General features: G+C 31.8%; 1 protein-coding gene across 2 annotated transcripts in view; it reads left to right on the top strand.

Moving 5' to 3' along the window:
- The window catches only part of LOC118203968 (5-phosphohydroxy-L-lysine phospho-lyase), a 44319-nt gene that overhangs the window by 5700 nt on the left and 14327 nt on the right, over window positions 1-24292 (top strand). Inside the window, exons 2-7 of one of the 2 annotated variants that reach the window (XM_035376281.2) lie at window positions 4086-4380; window positions 6288-6406; window positions 18561-18720; window positions 21445-21519; window positions 22246-22336; window positions 23598-23806. In XM_035376281.2, the coding sequence (XP_035232172.1) occupies window positions 18605-18720; window positions 21445-21519; window positions 22246-22336; window positions 23598-23806 (491 nt within the window). In that variant the 5' untranslated portion in view covers window positions 4086-4380; window positions 6288-6406; window positions 18561-18604. The remainder of the gene's footprint in view (window positions 1-4085; window positions 4381-6287; window positions 6407-18560; window positions 18721-21444; window positions 21520-22245; window positions 22337-23597; window positions 23807-24292) is intronic. The other variant, XM_035376280.2, reaches the window with a different exon arrangement.

Below are 24292 nucleotides of genomic sequence, written 5' to 3'. Positions count from 1 at the left end.
GTTAAAGAGTTATTTAAGGCGGGAAAGGTTTTCAATGTTTTAGTTATTGAGCTTTTGGCAGCGACCACTTGCATCTTTATTTTCTACCTCCCAACTCTGTCTGTTAATATTGCGGCACTAACCATTTACTAGCTGACTTTAGATCGCGACATTAAAGTTAAGCCAGCTTAGTTAGAAAATATTTATATAAAAAAAATTTAAAAATCTGTAAGGTTCCCGATTTTAAATGAAGTCCAAAGGGGCGTTTTTTTAACGTTTTGTGTGTTACCTTTATTTATTAAATATCATGTTTACACTTAAACCATGAAATTCAGTTCAATAGCAATGTCGTAAAATAATTTTAAAATGAGCATATCTTTAGAATTTCCGATACACAGTTCCGCGCGCTGGAGATAAAAAGGTTTTTGCCCCCCGTAGAGTGTTGCCATTGCTCGCTTTTAAATCGTTGAGTTTGTTACTCAAAAACTCCTTAAAGTTTTACAACATATGAAATCGATCATAAAAAAAATTTCCAAATTTCAAATTTGGTCTCCCATATGCCCATATTCGTAGGAGGATTACATCATTCAAAATTCGATGGCTCTATGTACCGTTGTTTTATCACAATGCAAGAAATATACATACATTTATGGAGATTTTTCATTATTTAATTTCTTCAAATATAATGCAGGACTCAAACATTTGGTGGCAACAGTTTGAAAAGTGAAAGGGACATTTATAGTGATTCAACGCAAAATCGAAAAACGAAAACAATAGTCCTTCACGGACAAAGCCCCTTTGGACTACTAATCTCCGGCTACGATAACTGCAAATTTTAAATTCAACTTATTTTATTACCCACAGCTGGAGGGGGTTTCATATGTACGCACAAGTGATGCCTTCTACTTTAATTCAAATCTGATGAAAAGGTTTATTTAAAATCCTCACTGGAATTTATCAGTATGGAACTCACCGGAACTTCAACATTTCAACATTTTACGCCATCAATATTGCTAAGTCTTTTTCACTGCATATAATATGTAAGATAAAAAAAATACGTAAATCAACTTTATAATTTAATTTTGTAATAGCTTCTTACTTCTTCATTTTTAATTTGGGATTTCCTTTTTGTATTCACAAAAGTAGTAATAACTTTCCTGACTGCGCCCTTTCTACATCAATTTATGCCACAGAGCTTGCGTGATGCTGTTGACGTAGCTCATTCTGAACTTTAACTCAAAATTTGATAACTGAAACTTTTCTAACCTAAACCAAAACCTTCCTCTTAGCGATCTTCCATATTGGATAAATGCGCACATTGCTTGTATATCTGTTGCTGCTTGGATGTCATTTCTCTGTGCTCTCTTCTTTTCGCAATAGTATTAAAAGTGTAAATGTTTTGGAAATAGGAACGTTTAGAGTGCCAAGTGAATTGTAGCCACAAATGTGAATTTAAATAAAAATGGAATTTAATCTGCCTTGACTGCCAAGTTTCCTATTCATTTGGGATTAGCATTCTACACAATCAAAATTCTTCCTTTTTATTGTGAATCTGCTTTCTACGTCAAATAACATTTACTACGTGTTTTTCTCTTTTTTATAGTATATGACATCTTCATATTTTAGAAAATGTAAAAGTTTTTTAAATCATAATCATTTCCATTTCAGTCCCGAACATGAAAGATGGTGTTCCCTCATTAAAACACAGAATACATCGTTCGTGTTAAACTGAAAGAAGTGTAAGCCAATGAAAAAAAAATCGAATATTTAAATAGATTAAAATTATTTATATGCTTATGTGTTTAGTAGTAAAATTAAAATTTTTATTCTGCAGTACCAAATTACATTCAGTTAAATAAGAAGTCAACAAATTACGTAGACAATGAGCAAAATTGAGAAGTACAAAGGGTAAGCACACAAAATGTAAATATTTGTAACAGTTTCATGAATATATAACTTAAATGAAAATTACGTAATGTACATTTGTAATAAAATCGTTTATTTAACCACACATTAAGTCTAGATGTAAGTTTTATAAAATTATTATTACTATTATTTGTAATAATATTCTTTTAATTTTCAGCAGTCATTTGTCCTTATATTTTTCTGTAAAATTGAAAACTGTCGCTTCGACTGATTGTACGGTTCAGATTTAATCATTTTTTGGAAACGTACTCTGGAAACGCACTGACTACTTTCAGCATCTGCTGTGGAATCACCATTTTGATAACGGACGTATTTTTCCGAAGCAACATTCTTTATATGTGATGTCAGACGATAGTTAAATAATATCCGAAACAGAGGCACATACAGCAGGATTGTAACAAGGAAATATTATAATCTAAAGATACGAGACATGTAAGTTTAAATAAAAGAGAATTTTTTCAAAAACTTAATGTGCAATGTAAAAATTACTTTAAATGAAGTATTCTTAAAATTTACCCCTGGAAAAATTTATGAACAAAAACTGATATCATGTTTTTTTGATTGAAAGCTTGTTTTGCAATGCTGTTGGTGTGTTTATTCCGAGAATTTTAACGTTAGATTATTACAGTAATGGATGACGTGAAATGAAACTTTTTCTTCATTGGCTCAAGAGACCAGGGTGACCCTGACCTTCTCTAGAAGTTTCTCCAGGGGATCGCTGCTTCTGGTAATAGTTTCTAGTTTTCGACCTTTAGAATGTTGAGGTTATTTTCAATGCAATCGTTCTTTCTCACTGGCGATCTACAGCTACATCTGGTTTTCATGGGCTTTACCAGAAATGTTTTCTTACAACACCGATCTTCACGCATTCTGGCCAGATGACCAGCCCATTTAAGTCTCTGTAGTTTGAAGAACTATATACTATATCAATTTGTCCATAGATTTTATATAGCTATAAATTAGATCTTCATCTCCTCTATCCATTCACATGGAAGACTTCATCAAGTATACGAGGCAAAATCTTTCTCTAAAAAATCCCCAAAGCTTCCTCATTACGTAAAGTCAGCCGCCAAGCTTCCGAAACATATGTCAGGACAAATCTTACAAGACTCTTGTAAAGAAGTATTTTAGTTTTTAACTTGAGAAAGTTGGATTAAAAAAAAAACTCTTCAAACTATGAAAACATCTATTTGCAGCAGAGATTCTATTAAGTATTTCAGAAGTTATGTCATTTTTACAATTTAACTTAGCTCCCAAGTAAATGAAACTGCAGACCTTTTCAAATCTATAGCTACTAATTCCTAAATGACTAAGTGGTAAGTCAGATTTTAGGCGTATATTTACTTTTTATTCACGTTAACAGGCGATTAAATCTTTTTGCACTTTTTTACAATGCCTGTTTAAGAACAGGAATAATACGGGCAACAACGCAAATATCATCTACATAAGCCAATAATTGAATAGTCTTACTAAAAATATTTCCTCTAGTGTTTATCCTAGAATCTCTAAAAACTTTGTAATAAAACTTGAATGTGTAAATTTTTATCAACTAAATGACATTAGCAAATGTATATAGCAAGTAGAATATGAAATACAGCGAATTTCAAGCAGACGATCACGTAGGGTCCCAGACAGTTTTGGTTTTTTGTGAAAGGTGATCGCATAACAGAGGTGTTGTTTAGTAGTAATGCTATTTATTTTCTATGAAATGTTAATTTTTCTAGTTGGTTGTAAGAGAAAGACTGTCGCTTTATTGGACATTTTTTTAGTTTTATTCATTCGTCAGTATCATATGACCCGTACTTAAAGGCGATAGATCAATAAATAAAGTAAAATGCATTTCCATAGGAACGAATAATAGGATTCGTGCAGTTTTCTGAAACGTGCAATAGCAGAAAGTTTTGAGAATAGTTATGGAATAGAACGATATTATGGTCACAGTCATTGTAAAATAAAGGAAACAGTTTCCAAGGAGAAAGCCTTTTTTTTCGTTCGCAACAAACACAGGTGCACGCAAACAAATTCAGAAAACACGCTATCTCAAATATCACGATCGCGTGTATGTTTTAATTTTTTTTTAACTGTGTTTGTGTTTGAGGTGTATTTTTGTTCTAGCTTTTGGCCACCCTATGGATGGCTGCCCCATACGAAACCTTACTAATGGCCACACTTCTTTTCAGTCCTTTTTTAGGAAAAAGAAGACATCCTTCATCGTCATTGCCGAACGAGGACAAGAAGCCTATTTCCTCTTCCAGAATTCACAGAAGAATACCTTACTCTTTTAAGAAGAGTAAGGGTTCTAAAACATAAACTTTCAAAAGCTATCCCCAGCGAAGATAGTGACATTGCAGAAGCATATTATAAAATACAGAATAAAAAAATGTTCATGTCCTTCCCCTTAATAACCCGGCCTGTGCTGTTTAAAGACGTCACACAGGCCACTAACCATTTCTTCTAATCATCATCGAGGGGAAGGTAATGTTACACCTTTCTTCATGTGTTCTTGATGTGCAGTGTGAAATATAATTCCTTTCATGTTTCTGTTTGTTTAAAAATTTAAAAACTGATTTCATTGGAATTCTCTTGAAAGGAATTCAAGAAATCAATGTAACCCATTTATGTTCATTAGATTTTTCTTATTTATTTTTTAACAATCAAAGCAATTAGGACCATCCTTGGAATGTATAGTTCGATTAGAGGAGAGTAACTTATATGTTGTATAAAGAAGTGTGTTATTTCTCTTTACAAGAATGTTATATATGATTGAAAGTATGTTATATATGTTTGAAAGGGTAATGGGGAATCTTAATTGATTAGTCCAAAAATTACATTTCCTCTTTGGTATTTGAGATCATTTAAAGAATCTCAGCATCATTTATAAAATGTGATGAGTTAGCTCAAGAACTGCACAGTGTTTTCAATCCACTGATAGCTTTTTGCATCATTTCATCTATATTTCAACGTATTACAAATGTCGCTTAATTTCTGAATTCGGTTACTCGCAAAATATTTGTAACTTTTATATTTTGCTGAGCTATCAGTTTGTCGAATGCTGTCTCGGATTTCTTTTATTTGTGTTTAATGTTTAAACAATGGATCTTCCATTAATGTTCGTTTTATTGAACGCCTTTCTTGGCCTGAGAAGCTGATGAAACCGTTTTATCTTTTATGTTTCCTTTTCCATAAATAAATATTTTGTATATAATTACGAGCTATCAAGGTTCGAAAGACTATTTCAAATGAATTCTACTCCACATAACACTTTCTCCTTGATTCAAATGCATGGAATGATGATGTTTGTTTTAACAATGAATTGCATGCAATGAAGCTTTTGCATCACAGAATTGTTCTTCTTGCAGCTGAAGAAAGATTCTATCGTATCATTATGCTAAATTCTTCATCACGACTTTTGCACTATGCAATATTTTGCACTGCAAATTGCGGTTTGCACACTTAACAGTTTTTTTTTTAATTGTCACTAATTCTGCCTTCCCCTCCAATATCCTGTACCTTTTGATATCTCAAGATGATTCACATTTCAAATTCATTGAAGTTATGGGAATGTTTTAAACTTTTCAAGATACTTTAGTGGATAGAAATGAAACAATGAATGTTGTGTTTTGTATTCAGTTTATCTTTTAAAGAGGTATCAACTCAGATATATATTAAATAAAAGGCTTTGTAATGAGTGTTAGACAAAAGAAATACAGTGCATAACTAATACTTAGTATCAAAAAAGACTTTGGTAATGCATTAAAATATATCTGCTTGAATTTGTTAGAAGTTTTTTATCAATAAATACTTGGTTTCAAATTCACAAGTAATCGTAAAAAACAATATTTTAATGAAGACCATCCTTAAAAAGACTTTGGTAATGCATTAAAATATTTCCTCTTGAATTTATTAGAAGTTTTTAATCAATAAATACTTTGTTTCAAATTCACAAGTAATCGTAAAAAACAATATTTTGATGAAGACCGTCCTTTTATAAAAGATCCAATATATCTTCTCATTTTTTCTGATTATTTAATTTTTGTTTTACTTCTAATTAAAAAGTGACATCTTAAAGTTTATATTATTTTATTGAAAACTTATTCTTTTACTAATTTTGCTTATAAAATTAAAATTTTCGAAAGCTAACATTGTTTAATTTAAACGTTTCATATGTATACCTTTATGAAATATATTTTAAATTTTCTGTGCAAATAATATTTTTAATGTTTCTTTAATTTTTTTAATTTAACCACAAAAATGAAAAAATATAGATTTCCCACATGTATATCTTGCTTGTTGATACCTCTGAACTTGTTAGCAATTGCTATTATGTGCTTGATGTAGCCGTTGCTAATGGATGTGCGACTCATGGAACTTCTTACTTACAGGGAATCATGTACACTCTTTTTTGAAGAAGATCCTCTGAAAATTGTAAGAGGTGAAGGGCAGTATTTGTATGATGAGAATGGTAAACAGTACCTCGATTGCATCAATAATGTAGCGCATGGTGAGTAGCTACCTATGAAGAATTTTTTAGAATTAGCATTTAAAATATCCGTTGTAGACATCATATGACTTCTTTGTACATATTATGCACATTATCGCTCCATTTCATTTAAACTTATTTCCTCAAATTTTATTAAAGACATATTTCTCATTCAATCGATTCATTTCTCACTATGCCGCAACGCAAAAATACATTAAAACTCAAAACATCTTCATTAAAACTTTTAAAAAAACACCAAATACAGTTAATATAAGAGCCACTGTGCAATAGGACACTGAAATTCGTGCACCAACCGACTTAATTCGCTATTCTATTAAAAGCTTTAAATGTAAACAAATGACGGGGTCGTTAGGCCTACCGCCACTTAAACTTTCAAAATGTCCATAATTCTACAACTATTGCATGCAGATTAACTAAAGACATAAAAACCTTAAGCCGGAACATAAAAGCAACATAAACACTTTTAAAGCAAAAATTGCACAATTTGCTAACATATAAGAATAAAAAAGCTGAGTTCGCCTAATGGGAATATAGTGTGTGAGTGTGGTGAGGTGTGTGTGGTAAGTGTGGTGAGGCCGATTGCAACGAAAACGTTAGGTTGATGTTACAGCATTTCCATATGTCCCATATGTCATATGATGTTACAGCAGTCCCATATACAAAAACTCAAAGTTCTACGGCGACTCATTTTTAAGTTATGTCAGATCCATGGATACGTACGTACATACAGACGTCAAGAAATAATCTCTTCTGGAACCAATTTACAATTCGTTGTGAGAAAAAGAGTCCTTTATTCTGTCCGTACGTACAGATGAAACTAAAAAAAAATTGTTCAAATGGATTCCAGAACTGTCGAAATTAATATTTTTGTTGAAATACGATACTCTAAATTTTTCGTGTTCCTTTACTTCGTACAAGGAAGTAAAAATCTGTGGACACCACATGACTTCCTTGCACGGCCTATAAAATTGTGCACAGTTTTTACTACACTTCATTTAAACTTATTTCTTACTTCTTTGAATTATTCTAACCAGAATAACCGATCTCTTAAGGTAAGATGAAAATGATATCAAAAACTGCAAATTTTGAAATTAAATATTCTGGTCAATTTTTGTCGTACGGGAGTCAAACTTCTGGTAATTATATTTTTTCATAATGAGTATAAAACTTTCCAAAACAGGAGCTGGGAGACCGCATTAAAAGTTAGATTTCGTTAATTACAGATTATTATTTTTTTTAATATTATTTTTTTTTAAATTAGGCGTTGCCAAAAGATTAATATCTTCTTCATTTAAAACACTTCTGTAATTGTAAATACTGACTGCGAACAACGATTTGGAAAATAAAGGCCCGGTAAGGGGGTGAGTATAGACATACGTTTGGTACTGCCGACTGCAACAAAAAAAAAGAGGCCCACAACTAGATGTCCTATACACAAAATTTTCTATGGCTAATCGTTTTTGAGATGTATGAGATGTATACGTGCGTAAGTACGTGCGAAAAATGCCAGGATAAAAGTTAATTTTGAATCCATTTTACCATTCCAGTTTGGAAAAAACGAGTCCTTTCGCCTGAGCCGTCACGCAAAAATATCATCCAAATAGATTCGGGATCGTTCAAAATTGGTATTTCCGTTGAAATTTGATATCCTAAAATTTGGCGATTAAAAGACTTATTTTACTTCGTTAAAGGAAGTAAACATTCTTTGACACTCTTCTTCCAATTTTTCCCTCATAATAAAGCAACTCTATTAAACCTTTTCAAATTATACCAAGTATTCATTTGTGGTAAAAGTAAAGCGTCTTCGAACACTGTAAGTTTCACGTTACATTCGCATAAGCAATCTACTTTCGTAAGGTTATTCGGAGTTTTTGTGATGTTCAAATGTAAAATTAAATAAAAATCTGCTAAAACATTTATAGATTTATAATATCTGTAAAACTTTTCGATTATCACTAGTAAATATAATCAGATAGGTAGATTTCCAAGGTAAGTTTTTATTTTAAGAGCCGGTCGTGTTTACTTGCAGATAATCTTTATTGGTTCTTCCGTTTGATCGATAACGTTATCCAAACCTATCTTTCCTATTCTGTCATCAGTGTCGGTAATGTATCTACTTGCGCTAATCAATTTATTTACATTTTCCCTATTTTTGATAAGATCGTTTCAAATCTTAGGAATACCAGTTGAAGAGAAGATAAGAGTGCTGATATTTAAAAGTTAAGAATAAATTTGCCATAACTTCCAAGAGTTTATGACCCGTGTGAGAGCTTTTGAATCCATGCCTGCGACCATTATTAGATCACAACATTTCTAAGACATATTTTAACTTATACACATCACTGTAATTCTCTACTCTTGATGTGCATATTCCTTGTAATGCTTTCTGCCATTTAGCATCAGCAACTAGAAGTTTACATTATTATTTTTGATATTTCATAAAATCTCTTCTACCAACTAAATAGAATTAATTTTAATATTCATAATCATTAATAATTCTGATTCACAAAACCGGAAGCAACATTTTGAGCTAATTGTATGCGATTTAAATACATAAATTAGAAATACTGTGTTTTAAATTGTTTAAGAGCTCGTGAGCCTACTTGGACCTTTTCAACTGACTTAGACTGAAGTATATCTTAAAAAAAGAAGTCCTTTCTTATTCTAGGTGAAATATTATTTGCCGTAATAATGAAATGTGTAATTCATTTTAAGAAGCTTCTACAACTTTTCCCTAAAAGCTTTATCTACAACTTTTCCTTAAAGCTTGACGGTCTAAGATTCATCTAAGAATAATTAAGCATGTGATAAGCACATTTTTATTTAATATTGCCATATTTATAAACCTCAGTCTAATCTAGCTTTGATCATTACTTAGAGTGGAAATGTTTCATTACGCTACAGCATAATTACCTATACAAATATCCAAATAACTTACGCAGGCTTTAATTATCAACGTGTAAAACAATCTCTGTGGAACAATCTGTTCTGAGAAATTATGAGATAGTTTTTAGGTCTTGGTATGTCCCTGAATAGGTATTGCATTCTCAGCCCGGAAGATATCTGTATGATCATTAAATTACAGCGCTATTACATTCTAGTAAATATTAATTTGCATTTAGAATATTTTCTGTACATAAATTAATTTTGTCCTTTGTTCGTTATTAATCTACACCTTTCCAATGGTAGTTCGGTCCAGAGTTCTAATCCAGACAAACGGGCTGGCTGCATGGGTGTGTTCATGATTTTCCTTATGTGTAACTTGCATACGAGCCCATTTCCCTTAGAAAGCCGTCAACGAAGGCACTCCTCCTCTTAGGAAATAGCCGTCGAGAGCTTTACCCTAATCAGAATAAACCAAATAAATAAAACCTTTTCAATGGGTTCTTCCACAGAATAAGTATTATTATCTCTAATTCAACTCAGTGATGAACGCTTATAGGGAATTATCGCATTCCCTCGTGCGGTTCTCTTGTGATGTATATGGTTAACATGTTTAACTGGCAAAGAAGATACTCTACTTCGAATCCAAGCGACGGCATAGTTGATATTTCACATTACGTGATCCTAAATGTTTAATGGTCTCTAGAATGATTCCGGAACTGAAATGCGATAGACGATAATTCATCACCACCTAAATTTGGTCGACTAGGTCTCGTGCCATTGGATTTAAAAAAATATCGCATTCTTTCGTGCTTGCCATACGTGGTAACGGGTCCAGCTAAAAGTTAACCGTGGTTTGAATTGCGACAGATGCATAACAGATTTTTCGTCTTTCCTGCTCGGAAAGTAAAAGGGACCACCAGCGGTAAGCAGTAAACGGTGAACAGCGGCTAAGCGATGAACATTGGTAGTCCCAACATGAGTTTGATTCCAGGCAAACGGGCTGGCTGCATGGGTGTTTTTCGCGGTTTTTCCCGCGTGTAAAGGCCCATTTACACTAGCGGAACTTTGAGCCTAAGAAATGCACGCGGAAGTTGCTAGCTTCACTAAATGGCGAAAATGTTACTCTTTTTTTTTTTAAACTGAAACTGAATATGTACACATTTAAATAAACAGCCTAACTTATAACATTATTCAAGAGTTTAAGAGTTAAATATTCCCTCATAATACGAAAAAATTGCTGTTAAAAAGCTCTCAAACGAGTCTTCAAATTCGCCTGCGTTTCTTAGGCTCAAAGTTCCGCTAGTGTAAATGTAGACAAGCCAGTTCGCTTAGAACGTCCTCCTTAAATGCATCCTTCCCCTCAGGCAGATAGCCCTAGTATGCTTTGCGGTAATCAAATAAACCGACACCAAATCCGAAAGAAAATTTAATACTTGTACGGAAAAAATATCTCATCGGAAAATTATGCCGTGCTAAATATGAAATATACAAAAATATTTCATTTCCTGTTTGCCAGTCAATCTTAAAGAAAAGGGAATGTTTTTCTGACCTCAATATAAGGCGAATTTGCATATTAGATGGCCTCATATTTGTTACGGTATTTTTGAAGAAAATAGAAAAGTTTTCTTAGATAATCTCACATATATCTTGATGTGTTGAATGTGTTCTGTAATAAAGGCAATTAAATGGTTGAGATAAGTAAAAGGCGTTGGAGGAAATCAAATAACTACGTTTCTTTTTAACCGAATAGCAAGTGATAAGTGATAAGTGATAAATAATATCTTAACATATACTTTCCAAAAAGTTAGACCATGCGTATATGATGGGTAGAATTTCAAAAGGGCATTTTTTGCAAAATTTGTTGTTTTAAGTCAATACCTTCGTCAACTTACCTTATCCTTTCCATAAATATTAGGCCCACCAGCGGCCGAGCAGTAAAGTCGCTGAACACTGGTAATTCGGTCCGAATTCCACGAACGGCTGTATGAGCGCATTCGTGGTTTTCTCTATGTGTAACGTGTATATGAGCCAGTTTCCTTAGAATGTCCTGCACGAAGGCATCCCTTTCCTTGGGCAGATAGCCTTTGAGTGCTTTGCCGTAATTAAATAAACTAAACGTAAATATTAAGAACTCCCAAACAGCGCTATAAATTGTTATTAAATTACTGTTTTGTGCCAAAATAGTATTTAATTTTTTGAAGGTGAGTTTAGCAGAATTAAATTTTCTAAATAATATTCTTTTTCATAACATTCATGCGTTGAAGAATAAATAATCGACTAATAAAAAAATAATAACAAGTTTAATTTTAAGTTTCATATTCTACTAATAATTAATAACAGGTATATACATGAAGTCATTAACTTTATCATTGAACTTAACATTTATTGAGTTCAACATTTATTAACTTCTATTAACTAATTAACATTCATTAACTTCAACATTTTATTGAGTTTTGAACATCTTTTTTTCAAATTCTGTTAAAATTTTCAACTCCGATTTTTAAACACTACAACTCACACATATGAAACAATATATGCGCATATAATTAAACAGTGAGGGAAATAAAAGATTAAAAGTACATTTATATATATTTAAAAATTTTCGTGTTTTCTTTCAATATGCGAAACATTAAGTATTTCACTTTTAAAGAAATAAATCATCGAGAAAGAAGAAAATTTTCCCAGCATGCACAAGGTAGCACGCAAAGTTTTCCGCGTGTTCGAAGAAGTTAGATTCCGGATCGATCGCCAAGTGCCGCAGAAGGACGCAGTAATGCGCAGTTTTCCCAACATTTTTTTCCCTGTAGAATTGCTTGCATGTTTGAACGCGAGCCAGTTGGCGATGTTTTCCATTACCTTTGGCGTAATAGCACCTCTATGCGTTTGTTGCGTAAGGATAACTAACTGCAAGTCGAAAAACTCGTTAATTTTCTTTTATTCATATTTTGTCATTCTTGCCAGTAAACAGAGTTCTGACCTTGATCTTCAAAGTCAAAACCGGCTCTCCGAGATACGTGCGCAGCTTCCAAATCTCAAAAGTTGTTAGTCGTGCAATTTATGCATTCCTGAGTGTGGAAATACACCACGATTTAGACGTTATTATCATCGAAAGCCAATAAATCAAGCGAAACCTTTTAAATAAGTATTTATTCCTATAACTACTTTTAATATTCATCTTCAGCGTTATGATTTTAAGTGAGCGTAGCTTGTAATTTCGTTTGGTATGCTATAAATCAAAGGTTGCGAACTTTTTTTACCATGAGGCCACATTTAAATTAGGCAGGCCGCATAGGTTTATATGTCTATAAATGCGACTTTTGTGATGTTATTTTTGTTTCCGTGTAGTTTTATCACTTTATTGCATTATGTGGAAATAATGCATAAAAACATTAAGTCATTTATTTAAATAAAAATTCACAATATAAAATATTTTTGTATTCACATAAGGCTAATAGCTTATTATAACATTAATCTTTAATAATTTTTAATAAACAACTACATATATTTAAACACTTTTTCAAATAAAAATAATAAAGTAGATAAATCAATAAATTTATTACGTTATAAAAGAAAAACAATAGAAAATAATGATATTAAATTATAAAAAAAATATAGCAAAAGTATGTAAAATAATGTTAAAATCGGATAGAAAATTTAATTTAGTAGGATATTTGCATTCGTTTCTTTCCTGAAAGTAATACACTATTTGGATTAAGCTTCGTAACGCGCAGCTTTAGTAGATCCTCTAAATGAACATCTGTAAATTGCGTTTAAAAACTAGTTTTAATTTTTGTCATGAAAAAAAAAATGTTGACTGGCAGCAGTAAGTAATTATAAAGCAGGAAAATAAACGGCACGCATGCTCTCGCAGGCAAGGATTCTTTTTAGCGTCAAAAAGAAATTTGAGGACACTATCTTTCCGTAACTCCAGGAGGAGCTTTGGGTATATCTACTAAATGTGATTCAAATGCCAATTTTATAGTAGAAGTGTACTCGTCGAAATCTGAAAATGTTTCAGTATATTCTTCTGTTAAAAAGTCCTAGACACCTACATGTTCATTGAATGTTTTATTTTTATATTTTTGCTAGCTTCGAAAAGTGTTCTGCAAATATATTCGAGCTAGAGAGCAATAATTTAGGAAATGCTAGTATGGTTCGAAACGCTTGGATCGTTTGCCACATATCATATATATGCTTCGTTTTACCTTGCTGGCAAATATTTAAATTGCTTTGTTTTGTCATGATATCAGACAAAAATGCGATGTCATTCTATCAGACAAAAATGCAAAAATGCTTCACCTGATACATCATATAGTTTTCCATGTTCTTGATAGAAATTTAAAATTTGTCGTCGTAAAGTTAAAACGTTTATCAAAAACCTGTCCTGTTGATAGCCAGCGAACTTTGTGGAAGTACGGTAGATCAACACTATTTGAATTCGCTTTATTCAAAGTATTCAAAACTGTATTGCACAATAAACACACAATTTTATTTTTCACGGAAGTAAAGAAATAATCTAACTCCCCCTCTACATTAAATCTACATTAACTCCCCCTCTACATTAAATGTTTTATTTTTTTCTCTTACAATTTGACATGATGGAGGAAAAACAAATATCAAATAGTATCTTTAAAAAAGCGTATACGTACTAAAAATACAATAAAACTGTGTATTAATAAGTCCTTAGAATAAGAAAAACAATAACTTGATTTTCAAAATAGCCGATAGCAATACGAGATGGGACTGTTACGAGCACGCACAAATAGCTACAAGTCACCAACTCTTGCAACATGAAGGGAAAATGCCATGGAGGTAAGAAAGGACCTACTTCCTACCTCCATGGGAAATGCGGAGGGGTGCGGGGTAGTGGAAAAAAAAGTAGGTTCTATCTGTCTCTCGGTTGCTGTAGCAAAAGGATTACTGTATTCCAAGTAGGGTGAGCAATGGCCAAAAATAATCACAAAACAATAGAATTTCTATTATTGGACGTTGGCAAACTGAAAGGTTCACCAGATTGGCAATAATTTTAGACTATAAAGATGACAATAATTTCAGAATATGAAGAACTGCAAGAACTGCCACGCTGAAGCATTCTAATTGATATTGTGCTCAATAGATGGCAGCACGTTATTTAATTCTGTTAATTTTAAAATTGTCGTAATCTATGAAATTAAGTATTAATTATTATAAGTAAAGTTGTAAGAACAATACAAAAAAGACCAATTTTGGTCAAAATTTTTTGCGCAATGTGCTGCAAAATTAAGGAAATGAGAAGGTAAAATGTAGTTAAGTTACCAAAAGCTATATTTTCGGAAATTTTAACACAGTATTAAAAGACTAATCAAATTCAATGAGGTAATATATTAGGCTATATGCGAAATAAAAAGTAAATTATAAAACACAGTAAAATACTAATCGATGGAACAAGTTAAAGACAAAAAATAAAACACAGTAAAATACTAATCGATGGAACAAGTTAAAGGCAAAATATGTATATGTGAATTGTAAATTAAAAATTAAAAAGCGGAAAATGGTAAATTAGCCCAATTCGAGGTCCATTCGGCTTTTCAAGGGAAATTTCTGAATGAACATCGAACTAAGCTAACTCCATTACGCGTTTCGCCGAAACAGACAATGGAAACTTTGCGTTACAAAATTTTTTAAATTAATTAAATAAACTGTCCAAAAAAATAATTAAGTATTAATTAATACAACAGCTTGAGGCCGCACAAAAAACTAACGAAGGCCGCACGTTCCCCAACTGGGCTACAAATAAACACTAATGAATCCGGAAAGAAATCGTTTAGAAACTCTTAGTTCCATATGATGCAAATATGTTTTTTTAATGGCAACCAAGAAAATGAAATTTTAGTTTATGCCCTTGTCAGCATTACCGATATAAGAATTCGTAAAGATTTTAATTTTTCATTGTAGTTTCTGTTTCTAAAATACAAACATTTTAAAATTGAGGAATTCTGATCATAAATCAAGGGTTCGAAAAAAATAGTTCGAAAAATTGTCAACTGCTTGATGTCAAACCTAACAGCAGACCCTTAAAAGGTATGTAATATGTCGTGCATTCAAAACACAGTTAAGATGTTTAAGTACACTATCCTCTATTTAGCGCAGTTTTATAAAAGATTTCACAAATTAGAATAAGTATGAAATATTCATTTAACAAGTTAAAGAGTTTGCTTAGCTCAAGTAGAATACAAATCAAAGTTAGCAGTCTTCACAAACATTTAAATTGAAGTGTTTAAAAAAGAACTTACAAGAGATTTATTTATAAGTTTTAAATATCTTCAGTCTTACCTATTAAACAACAAACCTATTAGGCAATAAAGTATATTCCAAAAAAGAACGTAACATTCTTAAAAGCTTAAGTACAATACAAGTACAAACTATTAAGTAATATAACACTTCTTGCATCAAAAACTGTAGGTAGAATCCTATTTTCCCAATATATATCGTTTGGCTCTCGTTTGTTTTTGACGCTGCCGAGTTTCATTATGCAAAATCACACTAATTTATTCTAACAGTATGCATATTGGTTGGCGAGTTATAGCCTCCGTTATTGTTTAACTATTATTACATAAGATAAGGCATTATTAACACAAAACTTGATTAGCTTCTACTAGTAGGAAACATAATTAAGAACAAATAAAATTGTACCACTTCGCATCGATTTCAGCAAGAGTTGCTGACTGGTATGCTAAAGTTTAAACGGGATTTTAACGACCAGGAGATACTCAGATCTACAATAAGAGCCGGATTTACGTATAAGCTACACAAGCTATAGCTTAGGGCCCCCACTTCCTTGGGGGCCCCCAAAAAATTGAAATATAGTATAAATAGTATTAAAATGTATTATAAGAGACTTATAAAGAGACCCGCATCTCAAATAGCTTAGGGCCTAATCAAGTCTAAATCTGGTTGTGTCTACAATACTTTAAGTCAGACGGAAACCAGTCAACTTTCTTACTCTAACCGAACTCCACCAAACATACAGAGTGGTTTAAAATCTTTTTTTGCAAATGGACAAGGGCACTCCAGGAAGGATATTACTAAGCCACCCTGCTGGTTAAGGTTACATTCTAATTTTAACCTATACCATTTGAGGTAAAATTTGCATAAACCTTTGATCTGTGTGAATATCGTGGCTTGACAAGGCACATAAGAAAGAAATTAAAATAAAACTAGCTGTTAGGTAACGTTTAATTGATAAGTAATAAATATTAAATTTTCCTTATGTTTTTGGACTGGTTTGGTTTATTTGACTGTGACAAAGCACACGACGGCTATCTGTCTAAGAGGAGGAATGTCTTCTTGGAGGACTTTCAAAGACCCTGTGAAAATATCTTAAAGAAATCTATAAATGAAATCAAATATTAAACTCCTTTACAATTCTTAATTTTCTATGAATTAGGGCAAAGGTATACTATAGAATTTTTAAAGTATTTTAGATATAGTTTCTGAGTTTCTATAGAGATATAAGTAGATATTCTATAGAAATTTATGCAGAAATTCTATAAAAAAAAGTGTACAATCTCTTAAAGTTCCGTGTATAGAATCTTATATAATGTGCATACAATCAACTAATGGAATTGTACTGAAAATATCAAATTTTGTTTGTCGAAAATTGGGTCATAATTCTAAAGAATTCTAAACAGCTTTCTTTGCTTTAATTTCTTATAAAAGACTCTACAGAGGTTTCAAATCAACAATTTTTTTGGAATAAAAAAAATTAATTTAATTTTCATTTTTGAATCGATTTTTTAACCTAACTTTTGAAATGATCTGTAATCTATATGGGAAGACGAATAAAAAGTTTAGGAACAGATGGAATTTTTTCCCCTAAATATTCTTTTCATTTTACAAAATATTTAAATAAAAGCAAATACATTTTAAATAATAGTTAAGTTTAATTATTTTCTTATCAGTGGCAGATATACAAAACTAAAACATGAATTTCAGGAAATAAAGTTTAAAATTAAAAGCATAAATTTAATCTTTTAACTAATTTTAAGTTCCGTTATTTGAATGTGTCAAGGCACACAAGGTCTAGTTGCCTAAAACTGACTTTAGGATTTAAATTGATTTTACATCCTGGCAAGATTTAATTTTTGTATTATATAAGCAATACGGAAAAAAAAAAAAAAAAAAAAAAGTGCATAAAATGTTACATACATTACTAAAAACGTTCAGTTAGAAGAAAGTGAGCAAATGTTTTCATTCAAAAACGATTCAACACTTATAAAAAAATGTTTATATTTGTTCTTCTGTATCTCATATAGTACAATAGGAAATGAAAATTTGCTTTGATTAAAACTCTTGAGTTTGAAAAGTAACGTTTCTACAGAATTCTGTTCAGGGAAAACTTTATAAAATTGCTTAAAATTTTTATAGAGAAGCACTTCTGTAGAACAGTGGTATTCAAACTTTATATCTCTGCGACTTTATAAAAGTTCGGAAAAAAATCTCCTAAAAACCCCTAAAAAGCAATTTTGTGACTCCAACCAGAGCGTCGACCATTAGTTTGTAGAGGCATAAGGTATTTTGGAATCGCCGAGAACTAAACCATGGACCTCTGGCATACGCGCCCAGCTTGCAGACCCCCAAACCACGAAGGCATGCCAAAAAGGCGGGAGAAATACCTTATATACTTCCCTCTTTAAAGGGAAACTGAGGATTTAGGGGGACATAATCGTCAAATCTTGGGTGTGGAGAATCATCATCCACCACCCTTTTAGTTCGGGCGACACTTGTAGAGACATTTGGTATTTTGGGAGCAAGAGACATGAAAAATGAGCAACGCCTTCGCCAGGAATCGAACCACGGACCTCTGGAATACGCGCCTAGCGTGCAGACCATCATACCACGAAGGCATGCTAAGAAGGCGGGAGAAATGCTTTATAAGTTATGTATCAGAGTTCAGATTTTTAGGAATTTTATGCATCTAGTAAGATCCTACTATAAATTTTTGCGACCCCCAATGGGATTGCACTCGTAGTTTGAATAGAGTTGCTATAGAGTACCTATACAGCTTTATAGGAATTTAAGAAAGTTTTTTCTTCAGGGTAAAATCTAATGATGTTGATCTAGTGGTGAAGTTTTAAGTTTGACAACGAATTCTGCAGTTTTGTTGTATACGTGGTTCATTGGATTTGCTTTGTAGTAAAAATATGCTTATTAATTCATATTAAAACTTAAATGTTTGCTCATGTATCTTGTATTTTAATCTGTGTTTAAATTTTCAATTTATTTCTAGTGGGTCACAGCCATCCCCATGTCACGCAAGCTGCTGCTGAGCAGATGAGTCTTTTGTGCACCAACAGTCGGTATTTGCATGATAACATGGTCTTGTACGCTCAACGACTTATTTCTACCTTTCCACCAAAACTCAACGTTTGCTTCTTTGTTAATTCAGGGTAAATAGATAATGTCATGTGTATATTTAATAAAAATAACTTCCCAGCATTTCACCTTATTTAGTATCAGAGCAAAGCTGTGTATTTATTTACCATAAAATAGAAAATTATTTCATAGACGTATATTTGAAAAAAAGTATTGAAATGCTTAAAATTTTAGCATTAAATTTGGAGATCTACATAAATAAATTTTAAAAAAAAATCTGAAAGATTTCAGATAAACGATCATCCAAAAGGGTTTGGAGCTCGCAGTCTAGTCGCAGAAGTCTGTTGCAGTCACACCTGCTAACCTTTTTTTTTTTTTTTTTTTTTTTTTACTTTCTTATTACGCATCATTTTCCTCGCACTTACGCCGTATGCAATTCAACAGAGAAATCCCTAACATTTTAAAAGCAGTATGTGTTTAGATTTCCCGATGAAGTGTGAAGTGCTGGCAAACATTTTGCTATTGTTTTCAGTCGTTTATCAGTTTATCATGTAAATGTACAGCTTTCTTAGTAAGAAGGCTTGCAAAACTTTTTTTTAAAATCTTTTTATGATTAACCTTTTGTTTGCTAAATTGGTAATTAAATATCATATTCTTCGCACTTACGCCACATAAAATTCATTTGAACATGAGAATCACAAAATACTTGAAAACAGCATATCTTTAGAATTTCCGATAAACAGTCTCGCGTGCTAGAAATAACAATGTTTCAATCCGTATAGTTTTGCTACTGCTGACTTTCAAATTGTTGAGCTTGTTAAAAATTCATTAAAGTTTTATAAAATATGAAATATAAAATTCGAAATTGAAAATCCGGGCTTCCAGGTGCACATGTTCGGGTGGAGCTTTCAGGTGCACGTTATTCAAAATTGTTTTATGTTTCGGGCTTGCATGTGCACTTTATTCAAAATTGGATGGCCCTAGGTACCGTCATTTCTTTATAGGGCGAGAAACATGCATACATTCATGCAGATTCTTCATTATTTAATTTCTTTAAAAGTGATACAAAGCAATAATATTATGTGGCAACAATTTGAAAAATGATTCGTGCATTTAAAGAGATACGCCGCCAATTCCCGTTTCCAAACTAATAGCACATTAGTACTAACGACCTTTTGCGCTTAAAAATTCGCATCTGTAGCCTATTTAAAGTTAAATTTCAATGGAATACTTTTTTCATTCTAGAAATTTCACTTGGAAGGCAGTTAGCCTTTGCTTTCTTTTATTTCTCTTAAGCTTGCCAAACAAGAGGATGCTTGTTTACAAAATTAAAGTCGTTTACAAAAAGACACGTGGCCAGACACGAGGGAGCTTGTTAACAAACTTGCCTGAGGATTATTTTATAAACTGTCTACCTTTTAATGAGAGAGAAAGTTCAATATGGTTCATTCATTTTACATTAGCAGCCACTTTTATTCTGGTACGTCAGGAACATTTGTTTACAGATTAGAAATTTTTATTTGCATAGGCCCCCGATTCGTCAAGCTTCATGCAACGAAGTTTTGATACATTTTACAAGTGAGAGCGAACTATTAGGAATACATTTGTAGAGTCATTAGGTTATTTTGATGCTGGAGACGTGAAAAATGAGTTCTGCCCTCGTTGGGACTCGAACATCGACTTCTGGAATACGCGCCTAGTGTGTGTTACTGTTACACCACGAAGGCATGCAGAAAGGAGGTAGAACATACCTTATTTATTCCCCCTTTTAAAGGGTGACTGGGGCTAAGGTGACCCAATCGCTAAGTCCCGGTGCTGAAGAGTCATCATCCACCACCTTATAGTTGGAGCGCTACTGTTGAGTCATTAGGTTACTTTGAAGCAGGAGACGTGGAAAATGTGTAATGCTCTCGCCGGGACTCGAACCTGGATTTCTCGAATACGCGCCGAGTGTGCTACATTACATTACGAAGGCATGCAGAAAAAAGGGAGTAAATGCCTTATGTATTGCTGAATCATTCTGGTTACAAATTTTTCTTCTAGATGTATGTAGAAATGTACTTCTGAATGATAAATATTTTCCGCGGATTGTTTTCATTTGATAAAGTTTTGTTAAAACGCACTATCTCGTTTCATTTAGTGGTAAACTCAGGTTCTCAAATTGTCACTTGGGCAAGAATTTGAGTTCCAGAAGACATGGATTTCTATGACCATATCGTTTTTTCAAAATAAAGGCATTTAAATTTTGTTCGGAACCTCTTTTTCTGATACGTCTACTCGAAACGGAACCCTATTTTTTTAGAGGCGAAAGTAGGAGAAGAGAGGCAAGAGATATTTGGACTTCATTCCTTTTAATGTTGTCTGCCAGAACTATAGTGAATTTACCACAAAATTAAGACAGATAGCTGCGTACAGGAAAACAACCAGCGCACTTTTATCAGTCATTAAATCTCAAAAGAATGTAAATAATATTGAAAGGGACCCTGAAATGCCTTGGAAATAAGAAAAGCAAGCGAGAAAAAAATAATGACACAATTATTGTTTTGATTTTTTGCGTCAAGCAGATTGCTTACATAAACACAAATGTATAGAAACCTAACAGAAATTTATAGAAATTCTGCTTAAAAAAAATTAATTCAAAATTAATTTTAAAAATTGTTATGATTAATAAAACTATTTTAGCTTTCATTACATTTTCATGCAGACGTCCGTCATGAAAAATTAAATTATTTTGTTCATTGCACTTATAAGATGGAAGTACTTTTGTTTTTAACGAAGGTTATTAAACTTATTTACAGATCAGAAGCAAATGATATTGCTTTAAGACTGGCACGAGCGCATACCGGTCATGAAGATGTTATTGTTTTGGATGGGTAAGAATCTCTTATTTAAAATCATTATATAACGACGTACCTAGCAAGAGAGACATATTTGACTGAAAAAGGATTAAGTTTCTCATGCTCTTTCTTACAGAAGTAACTTTACATTCAAAGGAAAATTAAAAGTAATGCAAACTTTTCACGCATTTTATTTCTATTGACATGAAAATGTTTTAAGTTGTTAGGTTTTGAAAACATTTCTGTAATAAGAGAAATACAAAACTAGCGAAATGAATTAATTATCCGTAAAACGAATAAAAAATAAAGCGAAATAATACCGTGTTTCTCGGAAGAAACTTTTTGTTTTATAAACTATATGTTTCTCTTTAATATGAAGGAAATGATTAATGATTTAAATTGTGAACAATTTTTTAAATTCTAACAAAATAAATAATGTATGCATCTATCATACTTCAGATAAGAATTCATTTTTAACTTAATTACTAATCACATGAAAGTTTAGAAAAACGCTTATTATAATGTACAAAAGCTCTTAATTAGTTTATTTATGCTATTAACAATTAGCTTCCGTCATATTGTTAAAGTTAATGTTTGTTAAAGTAAAGTTAGTGTTTTTGTATCGAATTTTTTTTATCTAAACCTTCAGCATAAAGCATAAACAGGTGTTGTTATGGTGCTGATTTTTCTACAGAGTTCGTAATTATTCTTCTAAATCAGTACCAAGATATTAAATAAATAATATTTTTTAAATGTTTTTAGAGCGTACCATGGCAATTTGTCTACGTCTACAGATATGAGCCCTATGAAATTTGAAAAGATAAGTGGCGGGAAAAAGGACTATGTGCATGTTGTAAGTACATTCCTAGTTTATTCTATTTGTTGCAAATTTACAATTAGTTTTTTATTATTTCTATTATAACATAAATTTTGGCAGTATAGTATCCTCTTTTATGCTTATTAAGCTAGTCAAATATGTAAACGTTTCAAAACATTGTTAAAGAATTAGGTTTCTTTAACAATAATGCGCAGTTGCAATAGCTGATAGAGTGTTCTTTCTGAAACCATACTCTGTGTACGTTATTTTTATTATTTAATTAGGTATTAAAAATAAGCACAACCGTTAAGATAAATTAGTTTTTTATTTAAAGAGGAGGAAATGGGACATTTAATCACTTATTAAGTAAGTATTTTCGAAAGTGAGTTCGAAGTATTTAAATAATGTAGTAGCATGTTGATCAAGAATAACACAGTGGATCAAAATAGACTCCAAAAACACCCGTCTGTCAAAATCCTCCCTCCCCCCAACAATTAAAAAAAAAAAAAAAAGGAACTAATGGAGTATTTGATAAAAAAAAAAAAAAACACTGAATTACTGTAAACTTAAAGCTTTAAATTGCTAATAAAACTGGCTGCTAAACTTTCAAAAATGAAAATGATTTTAGCATTCAATCGTGCTAAAATATATTACGATTCTTGATAAGAAATCTGAAATCTTCCGTAGTGCTGCCATCTAGTAGCTAAGAGGAAACCTATTTTCTTCGGTAGCTGATGAAAATTGAATTTTAATATTAATTCAGTTCAATGATTCTTTAACATTAATTTTAAATTAAAATGGTTAGTATATTTCCAGATGTTATTTTTTAATTAAAAAATTATTTTGCGTCTGACACCAAAAATCACCAGGTTTTTATGATTTTTATTTGCCATACAGTTAATATGACAATATTAACTTTCTATTGTTTTATTCTTGTAAACAAAGTATGTATATATATATAATATAATAATTTCTCTAGAAGTTTAAAAAAGGAAAGAACAACAAGATTAATTAAAAAACTTTTTAATGTATATCTCAGAATTTACAGATAAGATGCTTTGGGAACACTTTTAGCTTTAAAATCATATTAGTATAACTATTTATAGCAAATAATAAAACGTATGAAAATCTATTCTTTTGGTAAAACAATTAATTTTTTCACCGTTTGCTTGAATGGTATTGATTTATGACATTTTTTACTAGTAGAAAAATACCAAAGTTTTTAAATACTGGCTTTAATGAAATAGACAAAGTAAAGACGCGTAAATTTTACTGTAATATTTTTCTTTTTCTGTAGGCGTCCCTTCCATGCAGCTACCGAGGTGAATTTACATCTGATGAATACGAAACCGACGTAATTGGTTACAAATATGCTGAAAATGTTCAAAATGTCATTAACAAAGCAGAAGCAAAAGGTCGAAAAATTGCTGCTTTCTTTGCTGAATCAATGGTGAGCTGTGGAGGACAAGTACTTTTACCCAAAGGATATCTTTCCCAAGTATATAAGTAAGTTTATGTTATATGATTCTAATTGTGCATCTTCGCTATTACATGATAAACTTTGCTATTACTTTAATCGTTAATATAAATAAAAGGTGTATTGTTGATGTATTGAGAATACGGCAAAGCACACTAGGGCTATCTGCCTAAGAGGAGGGATGCCTCATGGAGGACTTTCTAAGGGAAACTGGCTCATAAACACGTTACACATGGAGAAAACCACAAAAATGCCCATGCAGCTAGCCGTTTAGCAGGATTCGAACCTCGGACCGAACTACCAGTGTTCAGCGATTTTACCGCTCGGCCGCTGGTGGGTATAAGTAAAAGGAATTAAAATAATATTTCAATACCACTGTAGAAATAATTTAGAAAAATTAAGTATTGAAATGATAATTTGTCTATCAAAGTAATTTTGTTTTTCATTTTTGAAATTATTGAAGGGTTATCTTATATTCTTTGACTATAATCTTAGCGTTTTAAATATTAAAAAGT

This window comes from Stegodyphus dumicola, chromosome 1 (genome assembly GCF_044657685.1).
Source record: "Stegodyphus dumicola isolate Sdum_Otavi_A_Nest chromosome 1, ASM4465768v1".
In the NCBI taxonomy this organism is placed as follows: Eukaryota; Metazoa; Arthropoda; class Arachnida; order Araneae; family Eresidae; genus Stegodyphus; species Stegodyphus dumicola.
The sequence above is the reverse complement of the archived record's forward strand: the minus strand, read 5'-3'. Positions and strand labels throughout refer to the sequence as shown.